At 38.7% G+C, this 16773-nt stretch overlaps 1 protein-coding gene across 6 annotated transcripts; it reads left to right on the forward strand.

The window, feature by feature from the left end:
• Window positions 1-1644: 1644 nt before the first annotated feature.
• Window positions 1645-11588, forward strand: LOC124860838. Of its 6 annotated transcripts, none has more exons than XM_047354433.1 (6): window positions 1645-1903; window positions 3656-3760; window positions 8522-8597; window positions 9736-9888; window positions 10343-10435; window positions 10824-11588. In XM_047354433.1, the coding sequence occupies exons 3-6, from the start codon at window positions 8559-8561 to the stop codon at window positions 11124-11126; spliced, it is 588 nt and encodes a 195-aa protein (XP_047210389.1). In that variant the 5' UTR covers window positions 1645-1903; window positions 3656-3760; window positions 8522-8558; the 3' UTR covers window positions 11127-11588. The 6 variants fall into 6 exon arrangements, with proteins under 6 accessions (XP_047210389.1, XP_047210385.1, XP_047210386.1 ...); XM_047354429.1 differs by having other exon boundaries at window positions 9804-9888; XM_047354430.1 differs by having other exon boundaries at window positions 9834-9888.
• Window positions 11589-16773: the final 5185 nt, after the last annotated feature.

Genomic DNA, 16773 nt, shown 5'->3' on the forward strand with positions numbered 1-16773 from the left:
AAATGCTTTATCATTGTTTCATACATGGCAGCTCTTTAATATATATATATATATATATATATATATATATATATGCCCCCAGTGCCTCCCCAGCACCCCCTCTAGCTCCACCCCTGAGTACCGGCAAGAATTTAGAACTACTTTCACCCCTGGGTACACACCATGTTACCAAACATCACAATGACTACCTGTAGCACTATATATAGGACCACTGACTGATTACAAAAATGTAGACACCTGTGATGCTAATCAATGAACACACCTTGAATTAACATGTCCCTTTGGTCACATTTTCAGGGGTACCATCATTTTTGTCCAGGCCTGCTTCATGAGTTTATTTTTTTTTTATAATTCTGTTGAAGCATGTTTGAAAAGCAATGTCTGACTTTCATTTGTTCATTTTCATAGCATTTTTATTTATTATTACCTTTGTCAGATTCAAGTTCTTTCTGTGACCATTGTGGGTCTTTATTTCATTAACTGAGGGTTACCAACAATTTTGTCCACGTTTTAGGTCACATGGAAAGGAAGGGAAATCAATGTTGACTGATACAGCATTTATCTGAATTGCCTGTTTTTCTTTGAGTTAGTCTTCTTGTGGAGAAGAAGAAAACAATCATTTTTACCATTTTGCCCTTGTTATTGTATCTTTTTTTAAAAGATTAAATCTTATTTTAGTCAAGCAAAAAAAAAAAAAAAACAACTTATCAGAATTACACAAAAGAAAGGCTTGAAATAGTTATCTCTGTATGTGATAAACCTGTATTATATGAGTTTTACTTTCTTAAATGAGTGAAAATAAATAAATCCATTTCGCATTTTCTCATTTTTTAAGATGTACCTGTAATGTAAATAATGCACTGTTAGCCCAGATTTTGTATTGACTAAACAGTGTCATGTTTGTCAGGTTTGAATTACTGTGCGATTCCCCACTTGAAAGGGATAGTCTCCACTATGAAATTAACTGGATTTCACTCAAAGAGCCTTCAATTTAGCTGATCCATCTTTATTCTGTATGATGGTCACCATAGTGTTCTAGCCTTCCAACCACATAGGTGAAAAACCTCAAAAGAAACAGAAATACATCCATTACATTTTGAAATCAACAAGACAAATACATTGTGAAATAATCAAACAGATTTACACGCCTTTAACCAGTTAATCCCAAAATACAATAAATAGCAAATATTTTATAGTAAAATTCAACACCAATAAATAAATTAGCATATTTATCAACATTTTCTTTTTTTTCTTCTTTTTTATTTTTTAGTCTCATCTTTTTTTTTTCACTTTCTACTTTACCCAATAAACACCAAGTGTTTTTTTTTTCCTTTTACACGCTTGATTTAAAACTATCAACAATCAATTAGAGCCCATATGCTGCTCCATTGAGATTCAAGAAACGAGCAACAGCACTGTGAGGCTTACCGGCTGTCCTTCACTGTTTGTAGAAAACTTTCACACAGTTCTCAATTTCCATGTGCTACCAGCACTATTTGCTTCTCATGCTGTGGCACTACTTCAAACAGAAGTGACAGGTCAGTCACACCAAAAGTACCTGCACTCTCTGATTGCTAGGAGATTGAGTCCACCTGGTTTTCATCACTAACAAGCAGAAAGATGCAGCAGAAGGGAGTGGCTACCTAGCAGCTTGCCAGAACAAACAGTCTGATTAAAATATAATGAAATTATTTAAGTTTTATGTCAATACTATAAAATCATAAGTACATTCAACTAAATTGTTGCAAATGTCCACATGTGTGAATAATTTTAAGTTCAATGGCCTAAAATCAGAAAGTTTTGGTTATGACCACGCCTATGTTCGTCCATTTGGGGGTGAAGGAGCACCCTTTTACTTTGCACCTGCACGCTTTCGTCAGATGCTGGACCATTTGCTGGAACAGTAAGTATTATCTAAATTTTTCTTCATTGTATGCATGTTTTAATTGCATATAAACAGGTATAAAGTAGCTAAAAGCCAATACAAAATAAAAATATCCTCTTTAACACTATACAATGTTAACATGTTGCAGTACTGCAGGACAAAATGTGAATACTTTTTTTTTGCATTGGAGGCGGGAAGTTTAAGAGAAATCGAAACTGGCCGTTATTTAGCCGTGATTTTTTTTATTTTTGCCCATGCCATTTCTTTACCAAGAAGCTGTTTGTGGTAAGCATGTTGTTTTAACTATTAGCATTACTGTGCTAACTACTTCTGAATTTGCTTTTTTGTTTTCTGTCCATGTTGGACACAGCTTATATAGGCTAACCTTTGATTGTCACGGTTATATGACCAGCTTAATGAAGTTAGTGCTGTTTCGGCTCAGTTTACGTCAAATAAGCAGTAATGGAGGACAAAATATGAATATTTAAAGTAACTCTGTGGTTGAACGCGGACAGATGGTTTAACAGCAGTCAAAACTAGCATTTAGCTCAAATTTTCATCTGCTAGCTTTCTGTTAGCTAGGCCACCATTTTTGCATTGGAGGCAGGGAGTAAATCGAACATTACAGGTTAAAAAGTGGGAGTTATGCAAGAACCGGACCATTTCCTTGGTTACACAAAGAATGCCAGTGTACATTTAAATCACTAAATGTCTTAAAAGTACACTTATGCAGCATTCACATCAAAACTCCCAATCAGCAAACAAGTGTAACTGTACCAGTTAAATTTAACTGTATGTCCTGTGGATTTTCTGAGCCATGCACTGAGAGTTTTTTCACATCTACGTTCAGCTCATCTGAAAGTAAACCACAAAGTTGTATGCCCTTACAAAGACTGTAAATTTCAAAGCTGTGTTTACAGCACCTTCAAAGCACATAAGAGTAAAGAACACAAAGCGCATAACTGGAAAGGGTTTAAGTCAGAAATCATAGGTGATAATGATGTAAATAATGACAATGGGGCTGCACATGAACAAATATCTGATGCTGATCATATGGAGGACTTAGAGGAAGTGCATGAAGTAACCAGTGACCATGATTTTCATGATCTAGAAAAGCAGCTCGAGCACAATTTAGCATCTCTTCTGTTAATGATGCAGTCTGTTCTAAATATACCAGAAAGTACTATGCAAGAAGTGATCCAACAACTATGTCAGCTCAATAAACTGTCACAACTGCAAACCAGAATCATGACTGTACTAAAGAAATATGGTTTTGACACAAATGAAATGTTTGTGAAAGAGGTAATTAATGCGGTGTCAAAAAGTAACATAATGACATACTGTGATAAAGATGGGCCTTTAGGAACTACTAAAAAGAGAGCTGCCTATGTGCTTAAAGTGTTTGCACTTGTAAACCCCATAGAATATGTTGTGGAAAAAGGTAAACACCTCTTGCATATGTTCCTGTTGTTCTTATGCTGCAGAAGTTGCTTAGCAAAAAAGATGTTTTACACAAAGCCATGTAAGACAAAGTCAGTGTCCCACAGGAATACAGGTCTTGTGGAGATGGGCAGTGCTTTAAAGAAAATTCACTTCTTGCAAGAGATTAATTCACAATTTCCCTTGCCTTTATATTGATGACTTTGAAATAGCAATCAAAGCTGAAACACAAAATGTATGCAGTATACTGGGTTATTGTCAACATTCCTGCAAAGTATAGGTCAGCTCTAAACTCAATCCAGCTTGCTCTACTATTCTATACTTCCACAGTCGAAGAGTGTGGCTTCTCAAAAGTTCTCCAGCCTCTGCTCTATGATCTACAATTATTCGAGCAAAGCGGTGTTTACTTGGAGCAACTTGGGGCAAGTGTTAAAGGTACAGTTTTGTATGTTGCAGCTGATAATCTTGGTGCCCACTCTCTTGCAGGCTTCCAAAAAAACTTTGCTGTTGATAAATTCTGCAGATTCTGCTTGGGAAGCAGCAGTGATGCTCAACAACAGGAGGTGCAGGGGTTGGACAATGAAACTGAAACACCTGGTTTTAGACCACAATATTTATTAGTATGGTGTAGGGCCTCCTTTTGCGGCCAATACAGAGTCAATTCGTCTTGGAAATGACATATACAAGTCCTGCACAGTGGTCAGAGGGATTTTAAGCCATTCTTCTTGCAGGATAGTGGCCAGGTCACTACGTGATACTGGTGGAGGAAAATGTTTCCTGACCCGCTCCTCCAAAACACCCCAAAGTGGCTCAATAATATTTAGATCTGGTGACTGTGCAGGCCATGGGAGATGTTCAACTTCACTTTCATGTTCATCAAACCAATCTTTCACCAGTTTTGCTGTGTGTATTGGTGCACCGCCTTCAGGATACAATGTTTGAACCATTGGATGCACATGGTCCTCAAGAATGGTTCGGTAGTCCTTGGCAGTGATGCGCCCATCTAGCACAAGTATTGGGCCAAGGGAATGCCATGATATGGAAGCCCAAACCATCACTGATCCACCCCCATGCTTCACTCTGGGCATGCAACAGTCTGGGTGGTACGCTTCTTTGGGGCTTCTCCACCCCGTAACTCTCCTGGATGTGGGGAAAACAGTAAAGGTGGACTCATCAGAGAACAATACATGTTTCACATTGTCCACAACCCAAGATTTGTGCTCCTTGCGCCATTGAAACCGATGTTTGGCATTGGCATGATTGACCAAAGGTTTGGCTATAGCAATCCGGTCGTGAATATTGACCCTGTGGAGCTCCCGACGGACAGTTCTGGTGGAAACAGGAGAGTTGAGGTGCACATTTAATTCTGCCGTGATTTGGGCAGCTGCGGTTTTATGTTTTTTGGATACAATCCGGGTTAGCACCCGAACATCCCTTTCACACAGCTTCCTCTTGCGTCCACAGTTAATCCTGTTGGATGTGGTTCGTCCTTCTTGGTGGTATGCTGACATTAACCAGGATACAGTGGCTCTTGATACATCACAAAGACTTGCTGTCTTGGTCACAGATGCGCCAGCAAGGCGTACACCAACAATTTGTCCTCTTTTGAACTCTGGTATGTCACCCATAATGTTGTGTGCATTTCAATATTTTGAGGGAAACTGTGCTCTTACCCTGCTAATTGAACCTTCACACTCTGCTCTTACTGGTGCAATGTGCAATCAATGAAGACTGGCTACCAGGCTGGTCCAATTTAGCCATGAAACCTCCCACACTAAAATGACAGGTGTTTCAGTTTCATTGTCCAACCCCTGTATGTTCTGGTTTCTTTCAATCCCGAGAGAAGGAGTCACATGATAGGCAAGTAAAAGCGGTGAAAGAAGATCCGGGATTAAGTTGAATTTATGGCGTGACAGAAGCATGTCCTTTAACTGAGAGTCTTGAACACTTCCATGTGGTCACTGGGTACCCTCCTGACATCATGCATGATATCTTGGAGGGCATTGTTCCAGTTGAGTTATGCCTTTGTCTAACAGATCTGATTGGGAAGACGTATTTCACTTTAGTTATGCTAAACCAGGCTATTAAGTCCTTTTAATTACACATTTGCTGACAAAACAAACAAACCACAGATTATTGGAAAGGGATTTTCAGCCAAAGGGACCATTGGTGGCAATGCTCATGAGAACTGGTGTCTAATAAGGCTCCTTCCATTTCTTATTGGCCACTATGTCCTTGAAGGTGACAACACTTGGGAAACTCTCATGTTTCTCAAAGACATTGTTGAGCTTGTTGTGGCACCAAGGCATACTGAAGAGACACTAAATTTCCTGAACTGCAAGATATCAGAACACAGACGCCTGTTACAGTACACATTTCCAGAGTTCTGTTTAAGGCCTATGCATCACTATTTGGAACATTATCCCCAGCTTGTGAAAAACAACAAGCTTTTAAGGAATGATTAGATAAAATGAATACACAAATAATATAAAGAATTCAAACACTCAAAAAAATTAAATGAAGAAGATATAGTAGAATATATTAGTACACCAATATACTAGCAAAATGAAATCATAAGTTTTCATCTACCCTGTATGTTCGGTACACATCTACATCATTAGAATTAGGAGGATTATTTGAACAGATGTAAATTGAATATCGGTGAGTAAATTTCTTAGAAAGCATCATCATCATGGGAGTCGGTATCAGACTCATCAGAGCAATCCATGGGTTCCTCTACACCTGTGAGGAGAGGCATCTGATATGACCTAAAGGAGTCCTCCTTTGACAGAGCTGTAGTGATCAATCTGTTAATTAGAGTGCGCAGACAGGGAATGGCACAACATCCACAGCAAATGAGAATACCTGCAAAGATGGCAAATGAAGTCATACCTGTAATAATAAAATCCTTCCATTTACCAAAAGTGTCAGCAAACCAATCAGGTAAATAATCTACACCAGAGTCTTCTGTCATGTGATGAGCCAGGGTGCGCAATTCATTTAGGGCCTTGGCTACTGAACCATCAGGGGCTGCATTATTTGGAATAAAGGTACAGCGTAAAGAACCAAACATGGCACAAACACCTCCCTTTTCAGCTATAAACATGTCTAAGCCCATTCTGTTTTGCCAAGACATAAGAGAACTGGAGCATAATTGGTCAGTTACACCTACCATTACATCTCTGGTAGTGTTTGCTAAGCACTGTATATTATAGTGAACATAATTAATGCGATCAACATTTTTGTTAGGAGTAATCCAAAGAAATGTTGATTCAAACTCATTGGCTATAGGATTGGCTAACTTATATTCATCTGGAACACCACGTGGAACCCCAACAGCATCGGAATAAATGGGATTGTTATGTCTGAAAGAAAAATCCACTGCACGTTCGTGATGAAGAATCGAGGATGGAGAAGTTGGCAGATCTCCAAGCAAAGCTACTGGTAGAGCTGCTATGTCTCGCTGCTAAATCCGCTCTGCTGTTCCCATGTGAAACAACATCTGTTGAAGATGTGTGTGCTGCACATTTACACACAGAGATAGCTTTTGGTAAAGGTCAGGCCAGGGTGTGCAAACTTCCTCCAACACTGAAACACAGTTATGAGGCTCCCCATCTTCTGGCGTGGGGAGAAGTGTTGCTGGATTGAGCATAGTACACCTTTTAACAGTTACAGGTCCTTCTCAAAATATTAGCATATTGTGATAAAGTTAATTATTTTCCATAATGCCATGATGAAAATTTAACATTCATATATTTTAGATTCATTGCACACTAACTGAAATATTTCAGGTCTTTTATTGTCTTAATACGGATGATTTTGGCATACAGCTCATGAAAACCCAAAATTCCTATCTAATCTACCTAATCGCCTTCCCCCTAACTTACTCGTTAGGGGAGCCTCGCTCAACCGTACAGGGAGGGGTCTCAACTGGTGAATTACTGTTCACCCATGTTCATCAACTGCGCCAGCGAGGTCCGTACACCTCGCTCCTGTTCCAAGGTGGAAAAAATCCCAGATCCCCTTTGTCCCCAGTAGAAAACTGTTACTTTTAACCTTTTAGTTAAAAGTAACAGAAGTCCTTATTATTATTATTAAGCCTATTAGTATTTTCTCTATTTTTGCAATTTAATTTATAGACCTTTGTTTTAATTTGTTTTAGTTTTTCAAATATAACCTAATGATAATAATTATTAAATTGTGCTGATTCAAGATCTCACCATCTCTGGGAAAAAATCATGTTCTTTCTGGATTTCATTACTGAGTCTCCCAGGAACCTCGACACAGAAGTACTCTGTCCCTGTAACACTAAGCTGGGTAAAGGCAAGGAATCTCCTCCATGGCTGGCGCCTAGCACTTCTTCGTCGATGTCCCCAGAGTAAATCAGTCAAGGAATCCTCTCCGTGACGCCAAATTGTTGTAGAAACATTTGCATCCAGAGACTGATGAATGTCACTCAGAATCAGCTTTATTTTAATCTTGCAAGAGAGAAGGGTTTTACAGCATTGGAGATGTGCTCAGTAGTACTACCAAATCATTCACCCCAGACAAAGTAAAAGTTCTCCTATAAGCTACAATAGTTTTCAAGGTGACTCTTATGAGACCTGTTGTCCTAGACATAATCTTAACAGTGTGGCATACATATTATCTCACATAGCTGCAAGAAGAAGGCTGAGAAACCATTACTCTAAGACTAAACACAGAAGAATGGAACAACACACAGGGGTTCTAATACTTTTGTCAGTTCCTGTGGAGTATCAAGGAGCAAATCAAGCAAGGCACTAAAATTTACATAACACTGTGCAGCAGAAATTTACCACAAGGGCTATTGTCATTGAGGGAGATATTAGAAAGATGAGCATGGCAACAAGACCTGACACACTTGTGGGATGGATGGAAAAATAGCCTGAAGTTCAAAATGGGGAACTATAGAACCAAAATGCGCCAGCTGGGCCGACTTGATGTGGCTGTGAATGGTGGTAAACATGGAAGGTATTCCACAAGTGGTGACCCTCCCAACAAAGCTATTAAGAAGCCAAAGAAAGGGGAAATAAATTTCCTGCCTGATTATCCAGAAGAAATGGATAACCACAACCTGGTAGAAACTCATCAGGTTTTGGTTAATGAAATGATGAAAAAAAAGCAAAGTGGATCCACTGTAAAGAGACAAATGGATGTGACATTTGCACTTTGCAGAAAAGAAGTTGTTAAAGACAAGCCTGCAGTCAGCCAGATGGTACATCGATGGCCAGCTCTTTTCACAGACAGTCAGGTTTGTATGAATGTTTCATATGCCTAGTTAATGCATTCATTTGATGTTTGATATACTTTAACTGAGTTTATGTTTCAGATCTGCTTGCAATAAAATTTTCAAAATGTCCCTGCACTGCTCTTTTCTGCATTTTTTGCATGCAATTTTCATTTAGTCATATTGATATGAGAGACTGCATAATATTGTTGTGTCCAAATCATATAGTACTCATACTCGTCATCTTCCGCTTTATCCGGGACCGGGTCGCAGGGTCAGCAGACTCAGTAGAGACACCCAGACGTCCCTCTTCCCAGACACCTCCTCCCAGACGTCCCTCTCCCCAGACACCTCCTCTAGCTCCTCCAGGGGGAGCCCAAGGCACTTCCAGGCCAGCCGAGAAACATAGTCCCTCCAGCGTGTCCTGGGCCGTCCCCTGGGCCTCCTCCCAGTGGGACGTGCCTGGAACACCTCCCGAGGAAGGCGTCCACGAGGCATCCTGTATAGATGCCCGAACCACCTCAACTGGCTCCTCTTGATGTGGAGGAGCAACGGCTCTACTCCGAGCCCCTCCCGTATGGCCAAACTCCTCACCCTATCTCTAAGCAAGTGCCCGGCCAGCCTACGGAGGAAGCTCATTTCAGCCGCTTGTATCCGGGATCTCGTTCTTTCGGTCATGACCCAAAGTTCATGGCCATAAGTGAGGGTAGGAACATAGACCGACCGGTAAATCGAGAGCTTTGCTTTTCAGCTCAGCTCTCTCTTCACCACAACGGACCGGCACAGCGCCCCCATTACTGCAGCAGCCGCACCGATCCGTCTGTCAATCTCCCACTCCATTCTTCCCTCACTCGTGAACAAGACCCCGAGATACTTAAACTCCTTCACTTGAGGCAGGAACTCCCCTCCAACCTGAAGAGGACAAGCCACCCTTTTCCGGTGGAGAACCATGGCCTCAGACTTAGAGGAGCTGATCCTCATCCCCGCCGCTTCACACTCGGCTGCGAACTGCCCCAGTGCATGCTGTAGGTCTTGGCTAGAGGGGGCCAGCAGGACCACATCATCTGCAAAAAGAAGAGACGAAATCCACTGGTCCCCAAACCAGACCCCCTCCGGCCCCGGTCATTTGTCGTCTACTTAACCAATGTTTGCTATGATTCAGATTTTTCAGGAGTTCATCAGAGTGGTGGGAAAAAGTCTCAAAGACAACTTCTTTGATGCACTTGACAGTTTCTCTCCTGGTTTGATGGACCTGTTTAGGAAGAAGAGAGGTCTTACTAGCCAGCTTTTGGCACCACTTCTATGTCAGACAAAGGTAATATTAGTTGTCAACATCAGACTACTCTGTATCTTCCTGCAAAGTTTAGAAGGTTCTGTCTTTTGTTTCTTTTTTCTCGCTCAAATCCTTTCCTCCTTTCTGTTTTCTTGCTATCTTTTATTTATTTGTTTCATATTACATATTTCATAGTTCCTTCTTTTTCACCTCCTTTTCTTCTCTATTTTCATTTGCCTTTTTTTTCTATTATATATATCTTTTGTCCAGAAAATTACAGATCTCCCTCTTGGTTTTCTTCTCCACTTTCGGCTCACCTCATTTTCTATCAACTACCTCTTCCACTCATCCTTGTTTTCTTCCATTTATTTTGTCTTGTCTTCTGTACTTTCCAGTTTTGAAAATGTTCAACATTGATCTGAAGAACTAGCAGGAAGGTTTGTAGAATCTGTTCCATAAAAATTGAGAAGTGTTTACTTTTCTCAATATATTTCAGACCACTGAGCCTACAGATGTTAGGTGCCTTTGCATTCGGGGGCTGCCAGTCATCTTGGGAGATGATCCTTCTGCTTTCTTCAAGACTTCTTTTGTAAGTACATTAGTTTGGAAGTGTTTTAGTTACTTGTTTTTTTTTTTTTTTTGTATTCTGCAATGGTGATATAATAGTAATTATATAACTGTTTTCACATAATATCCTAAAAACGTTTTGGCCAAACAATTTCATTATCTGTGTCATTAGTAGGTTCAATTGTCAGAAAAGGCTGTTAAAAACTATAAATAAATAAATAAATAAAAACTTAATATTGGATGGTTTGCCTGTACTGTAGAAAAGAATAGGCAGCTATAACCACCAAGTCACATGGTTGCATAAGCAGCAACAATTACAAGGCTTCAGTTTCGTTAATTGTTTTAGAGATTGGGAGCATCTTCAATTTTGTTTCTTCTTTTTTTTTGCAATTTTCTTTTTCCTCTGCCAGGATCCAGTTGACAAGGACTTGTACAGCCAAACTGCAGTGGGGATCCTCTGTATTGATGAAGAAAATTCTCAGATGAACCCGGCCAGAGTTGGGATCATCTTAGAAGGGAATATGGTGATGGATGACCTGGCCAACCTTCCTCAGGCTTTCTGCGTCCCTTTTGGACTGATCTATGCACTGCACCTGGAATACCATGAGTATATGAAAAACACGTTCTTCTTTGTCCAGCAGGTGATGTTAGACCTGGGTAAAAGTGAGCTGGCACCCAAAATTCAGACTCTGAAAAATCAGCTCTCCATGTGAAAAAGGGGCTCCAAGTTGTTTTATCGTTTTTTGAAGCCAGGTGCTTAGATTTTTCACACACACTGTTATTGTGTAAAGGGCTTAAATAAGGTTTTATTAACCCAGTTAAAGCACTAAGCAAACCACATACAGTTCAAAGTCAGGTTGTGGTTATTCCGATTTTTTTCTGTGAAGTTATTCTGCAAAATCTTTGTGAGTTGTGGAGTTTTTACATGACTGGTGCACATACCAGCATCTTAGGGATTCTAAAGTTGCTATATTGGTTTCCTGTCCTGTACCATTTACATATTGTATGAATGTAGAATTTTAGTCAGACAAAATGTTGAATTCTGATCAAAAGAAAATAAAAGGTTTTGTGATGATGCCAAATATGTAGCATAAAGATTACAGAAATGTGTTTATTAATAAGAAGTTGCTAAAAACTGAAACTTGCAAAGTGGAATAAAACATAATCGTGGAAAATTTGTGTTTTTGCTTGCATTTAAATTTCTTGTTAAAATAAAATAAACAAATTAACAGGTAGACTCCAAATATAATAACAATTTTGAGTTATAACAACTTAGCATGTAGTTTCAGGTATATTATACAAACAAATTGAATTTGTTAGATATTTTTATTCAAATAAACTTACACAAATAATTACACTGGACTTAAACTATTAAGTACATTAAATATCCTTAGAAAGTGACATTGCCGAAGGTTTTAAGTTTAATCAACTTAGAAATAATTACACTGTACTTAAAATCTTGAATATAATAAATATCCAAAGAAATTGACATTGCAAAGGATTTTAAGTTGACTCAACTTGTAATTGATTGTATTGTACTTAAAACAGTTATCCCAGTCCATTCAACAGTTTAAGTCAACTACACTCAAGTTATCACTCCACATTACATAATTTTTTTAAGGCAACCAGTTTACTATTTTTTTTTAAAGTAAACTCAAGTCTTACAGTGTGCTTTTTCACTTAACATATCCCTTGTTTTCCTGGACAGCAATGCTCGGTGCCAACTTTACTCAGATGTATTTCACGTGTGGTTTACAACTGATATCAAACCAAGGACATTTATTTCACTTACATGTTGTATGTTTACACTATCAATACTTATTTTATGTTCATTATTTCTGCTATAATTTTCAAACAAAATTAAATTGTTTATTTAAAGGTGATTAAATAATGTCAAACCTAGGTTTTCTTTTTTTTTTTTTCTTTTGTAACAACAGGGCAGGACCAGTTTTTTGATTGGCTGCTCCTTTACCAAGACAGAAGCAATGCCATACTGAGTATCAAGTTATGGCTGACAGTGCAATTCAAAAAGGGCTGGTGATGCACTTGTCTGCATGTTCTCAGTTCGGAGGAGGAGAGCAGAGGTGCTATCAGTCACTGCTGGAATTATGTAAAAATAGCCTCAACAATAATTTCAATTATCAGGTAAAAATTCTATATGAAAATTCTTTTGTTTTATAACGCTGATTTTTAATGGAAGATTAAATATATTTCATAATAATGAGCTAAGAATTTAATATGCATTCAATTATTTCACAATTTCATTGACACATTAAATCATTATCTATTATTTATTGATGAAGATACTTATTTCATTTTTCATTTATTTATTTATTTAATTTAGAGCACTTTGGCGTTCCATAGTCTACTGTCTACTAAGAAATCTTTCATAAGCTAACTTTGTAAAACCCTCCCAATCCCCAACATTTCAATGTGTTTCTGCCACTGTTGAAAAATCAATTCCCATTCCTTGTCCACCAGGCTCATTCTCTATGCACTTTTTTCCTTTTTTTGTTTGTCTTTTTCAGTTCTTGCCTGCTGTGTCTCCTTTGATATGCAGTACCTCACCTAGATCTCCAAAATAGCTAATGAGCATTTGACGCTTTTGGGTGACTGAGTGCAACTGCATGAGACACCTTCCTATCCTCACTGCTGTGCTCCAACAGGCAATTATTCACTGACAGGACAGTGTAAGGGGTACCGACACTTTGCCCTTCGCATTTGTAATTAGTTGTTCCATGCCCTGACAGTGCATATTATACCCTTCCTCTGGTGCACACTCATACAGGCAAGATCAAATAAAGTAATATGGACAGAGATCAAATTGTCAAAAGGCCCCTGCACTTTCTGGTTTGTAATAGATTAGTGCTATCTGTCATGTGTCATGACACCGATTATGATTAATTAAGTTTCCACTGGTGGCAAAGAAGCTGCCTTCCATGGGAAATTCTTTCCCTTGCAAAATGGTGGAAGTCTCCAGCTCCTTCTAATCTACCATTGTATGTAGTGCAGTATTGTTGAGTTTGATCTGTCTCGACAGTCAACAGTTGGATGTGGCAATGATGTCACACGAATTGAGCATGATCTGATGATGTGGGATTTGCTCATTGTTATGGTGCTAAATACTAGTAGCAATTCAAGCCAATAACAATGTATTTCTCTTGATTTTATGCATTCAATGACTACAACAAGACCACAACATTTTGATAAAAAAGGTTGTAAAACACTATGTATGTCTCTGATTTAGTGAGACTAATAAATAGTTCATACCTGCAACTTTCACTATGTTTTGTTTGTGTGGTCTACATGTTGGAACATGGGGTTTCTCTGAGAGCTTCGACTTTCAATATTTATTGCATGACATGCTGTTCTCTAAATAGGTGATTAACCACAAAAATCATAAGTCTCTGGTCTACGATTCACTCTGTAGTTAAACAGTTCTCTTCTTTATGCTATTCACTGGTAATCCTTTATTAGTCCCACAAGTGGGAAATTTAAGCTGTCACAGAAGAAAGTATAACAGAACAAGAGTAACAGAAATGAAACAGGATAATAAATAAAAACAGTACAGTGTGGAGAAAAACACCACAGCTAAACCAGAAATATAAATATAAAAATATCAACATCTATGCAAAATACAATGTGTGTGTATGTATATATATATATACATACACACACATATATATATATATATATATATGTTGGGACCATACAGCCATGGATTTCAACTAAAACTCTGGTACGGACATTCCTGGAACTTTTCAAAATAAAGTGCATTAACCTTCTTCCGGCACAGCCAGAAAAGGGGATAACTGCGGACTTCCTGTGGCGCCATTACCCAAATAAAAGCACAACTGCGAAGGGGGAAGGGGGGTAGCAGAGGATGTCTCAGTGATGCCACTGCCCGTATAAGACCCCCCACCCTTCCCCACATATTGCACTCTTCCACGCGGCCTTCCAGAGAGACCGGATAGGAGAGGAAAGCGCGCTGATGTCTTTTGCTGGCAAAAAGACATAAATTCAACTGGATCCAAGGAAGCCATACGATCACCGATCATATGCAAAGTTAAGTAGAAGGAAATACTGTCTGTGTATCCGGTATTTTCATTCATGAGCGGGGAAATTAAGGTGTAAGAGTTGCTTATGTAAGGCTCATATAAACAGATAACCCTGGCCATTTCATACAGTTTTGTATAGTTGTAGTACCTTGGAGTGCCAGGGGAGGGCGCATCACTAAAAGGGTTAGGACCAGCAAGGGGCAAAACGGCAGAATAAACCCTGCAGCCAAGAGATGCAGCCGTTTTATACATCTGCCTCCTTCTTTCCGTTATTCAGGTTGGTTTCAGATCCTTTGATGGCAGTAAGACAGTACTGTTGAATGGGTAAACCCTTTGTAATGTGTAGTAGTTATGGTGTACTCTTTGTAGAACGTCATGATGTAATATTGCTGTGTTGATACAGATGGTAATAGCATAAGTTACTATGCTAAGCTAGCGGAAGCTACAGGTATGCTTGCATTGCAGTAATTAGACCTGGCCGCTTGTTGGGAAAACCTTTAACTAAATCGGTCAGGACATAAAATTGTCAAATGACCTTGGTATGTATATTGTTTTGTGCATGTTATGAGAGTAATAAGCTCTGGGTATACACTGTAAGTCTTATATAGGTTCAGGTTGGGCTCAAGGGTAATAGGCTTGGCTAGACTAAAACAATTGATTAAATAAAATGTTGGTTATTTAATATGTTATTGAGAATAAACCCTGCAGCCAAGCGATGCAGCCGTTTTATACATCTTCCTCCTTCTTTCCGTTATTCAGATTCAGGGTAACTATTCCAACCCCTTCTCCGGCCAGAGAGGGGCAACACTTACATTTTCTCTTCAAGGCCCCACAGAAGCAAACCTGTGTCAAGGAGAGACCCCAGTGGAGAAGCTGTTTCTACAAGCCCAGTCTGAAGGAAGTTACTACGGCCTGCACAACCGTGTTACGGTAACGAACAGCTGGGCAGCGGACAGGCCGAGCCGCCAGCTCTCCGGAGCTAACTCTTTTGTTCACAGAGCGAACGCAGAGGTTAGCTACCGAGCCAACCGCTTGTTGACTGGATAACTTCGCCCTTGGACAACATTCCCTCAACATGGTCAGAGGTTAGGTTTGGGCAGATTAACAGATAGGTTTAGAATGAAATGATCTAAACGTTTTCATGTTATTAAGTTTTGTTTTGTGGAACCTGGATATCTTTAGCGCTAGTAGGCTAGCTACGGCACGCGCCGGTTCTGTGTTCTTTGTATGTTTTAAAGTTAAGATAAACTTTATTTAAAGGGTGATTTTAAACAGAAGATCGCTCATAACGCGCCGTCCGCGCTTATGCATTTTAACCCTTTTATTAACCCTGGTATTTTAAAGGTATGTGTTGATTCTGGTGCTAAGCTATCCGCTTCTTGCTAGCTTAACTGCTAACGGTAAGAACACGTGTGTGCTAGCCTTACGGCTAGTCAACAGAAAGGTTGTTGGTTTTCAAGCTAGTGAATAATAGTCCCTGAACATCATTTGCTAGAGTTGATAACTAAGTAAACACCATTAAGCCCCATTTCTCCAGAAAGATTTGGCTCTTTTCCAAATTACTCAATAATATTTCTTCAAATATTATTTTAATAAATAAAGGCAGTTAATTAGACACCGTTGAGAATTAGTCATCCAGGAGGTTGGTTTTATTCGGCAGATCATTATTTAAAACATTATTTTATTAAAATAATATTTTATCTGATCGTGCATTGTGAATGGTTGTCTAAACGTTTGCTGATTATTGTCTAAGTTGGTTCCAAGACTAACTTAACTTCATTTCCAGATTCTTCAAGATAATCCTTTGGTTCTCAAACATAAACATTGCATGGTAATGTTGCATCACTCTTTTGGTCATGATTTCCAATTATCTTTAATCAACTTGTTCATATTGTACATAGCCTATTAGTCTTCGTTATTCTTTCATTCTGCTTGGTAGTTTAGTTGGATTGTTTTAGCCTAGTAAAGAGTTTGTTGATTGAAATATGTTTGACTTTGAGTTGACTTATTTTTGTTAATAAATTTTTGTATTTTAAGAAATTGTGTGAATTCATTCCATATATGTGCAGAGTTTATGCTGTTCAATAATGTCAGAGCTCGTCTCACACCTTTCTATTTTGTCCTAATACCATCGCCTTAATGGGGCTGGTATTCACAGGACAATCCTTAACAGACCAAAATATTATTAGATAAAATATTAAAATGTTAATATTAATATTAAAATATTAATATTAAATAATATTTTCAGATTCATATTTACAACTATATATATATATATATACATATATATATTCCTAAAACA

This window comes from Girardinichthys multiradiatus, chromosome 23 (genome assembly GCF_021462225.1).
Source record: "Girardinichthys multiradiatus isolate DD_20200921_A chromosome 23, DD_fGirMul_XY1, whole genome shotgun sequence".
NCBI lineage: Eukaryota > Metazoa > Chordata > Actinopteri > Cyprinodontiformes > Goodeidae > Girardinichthys > Girardinichthys multiradiatus.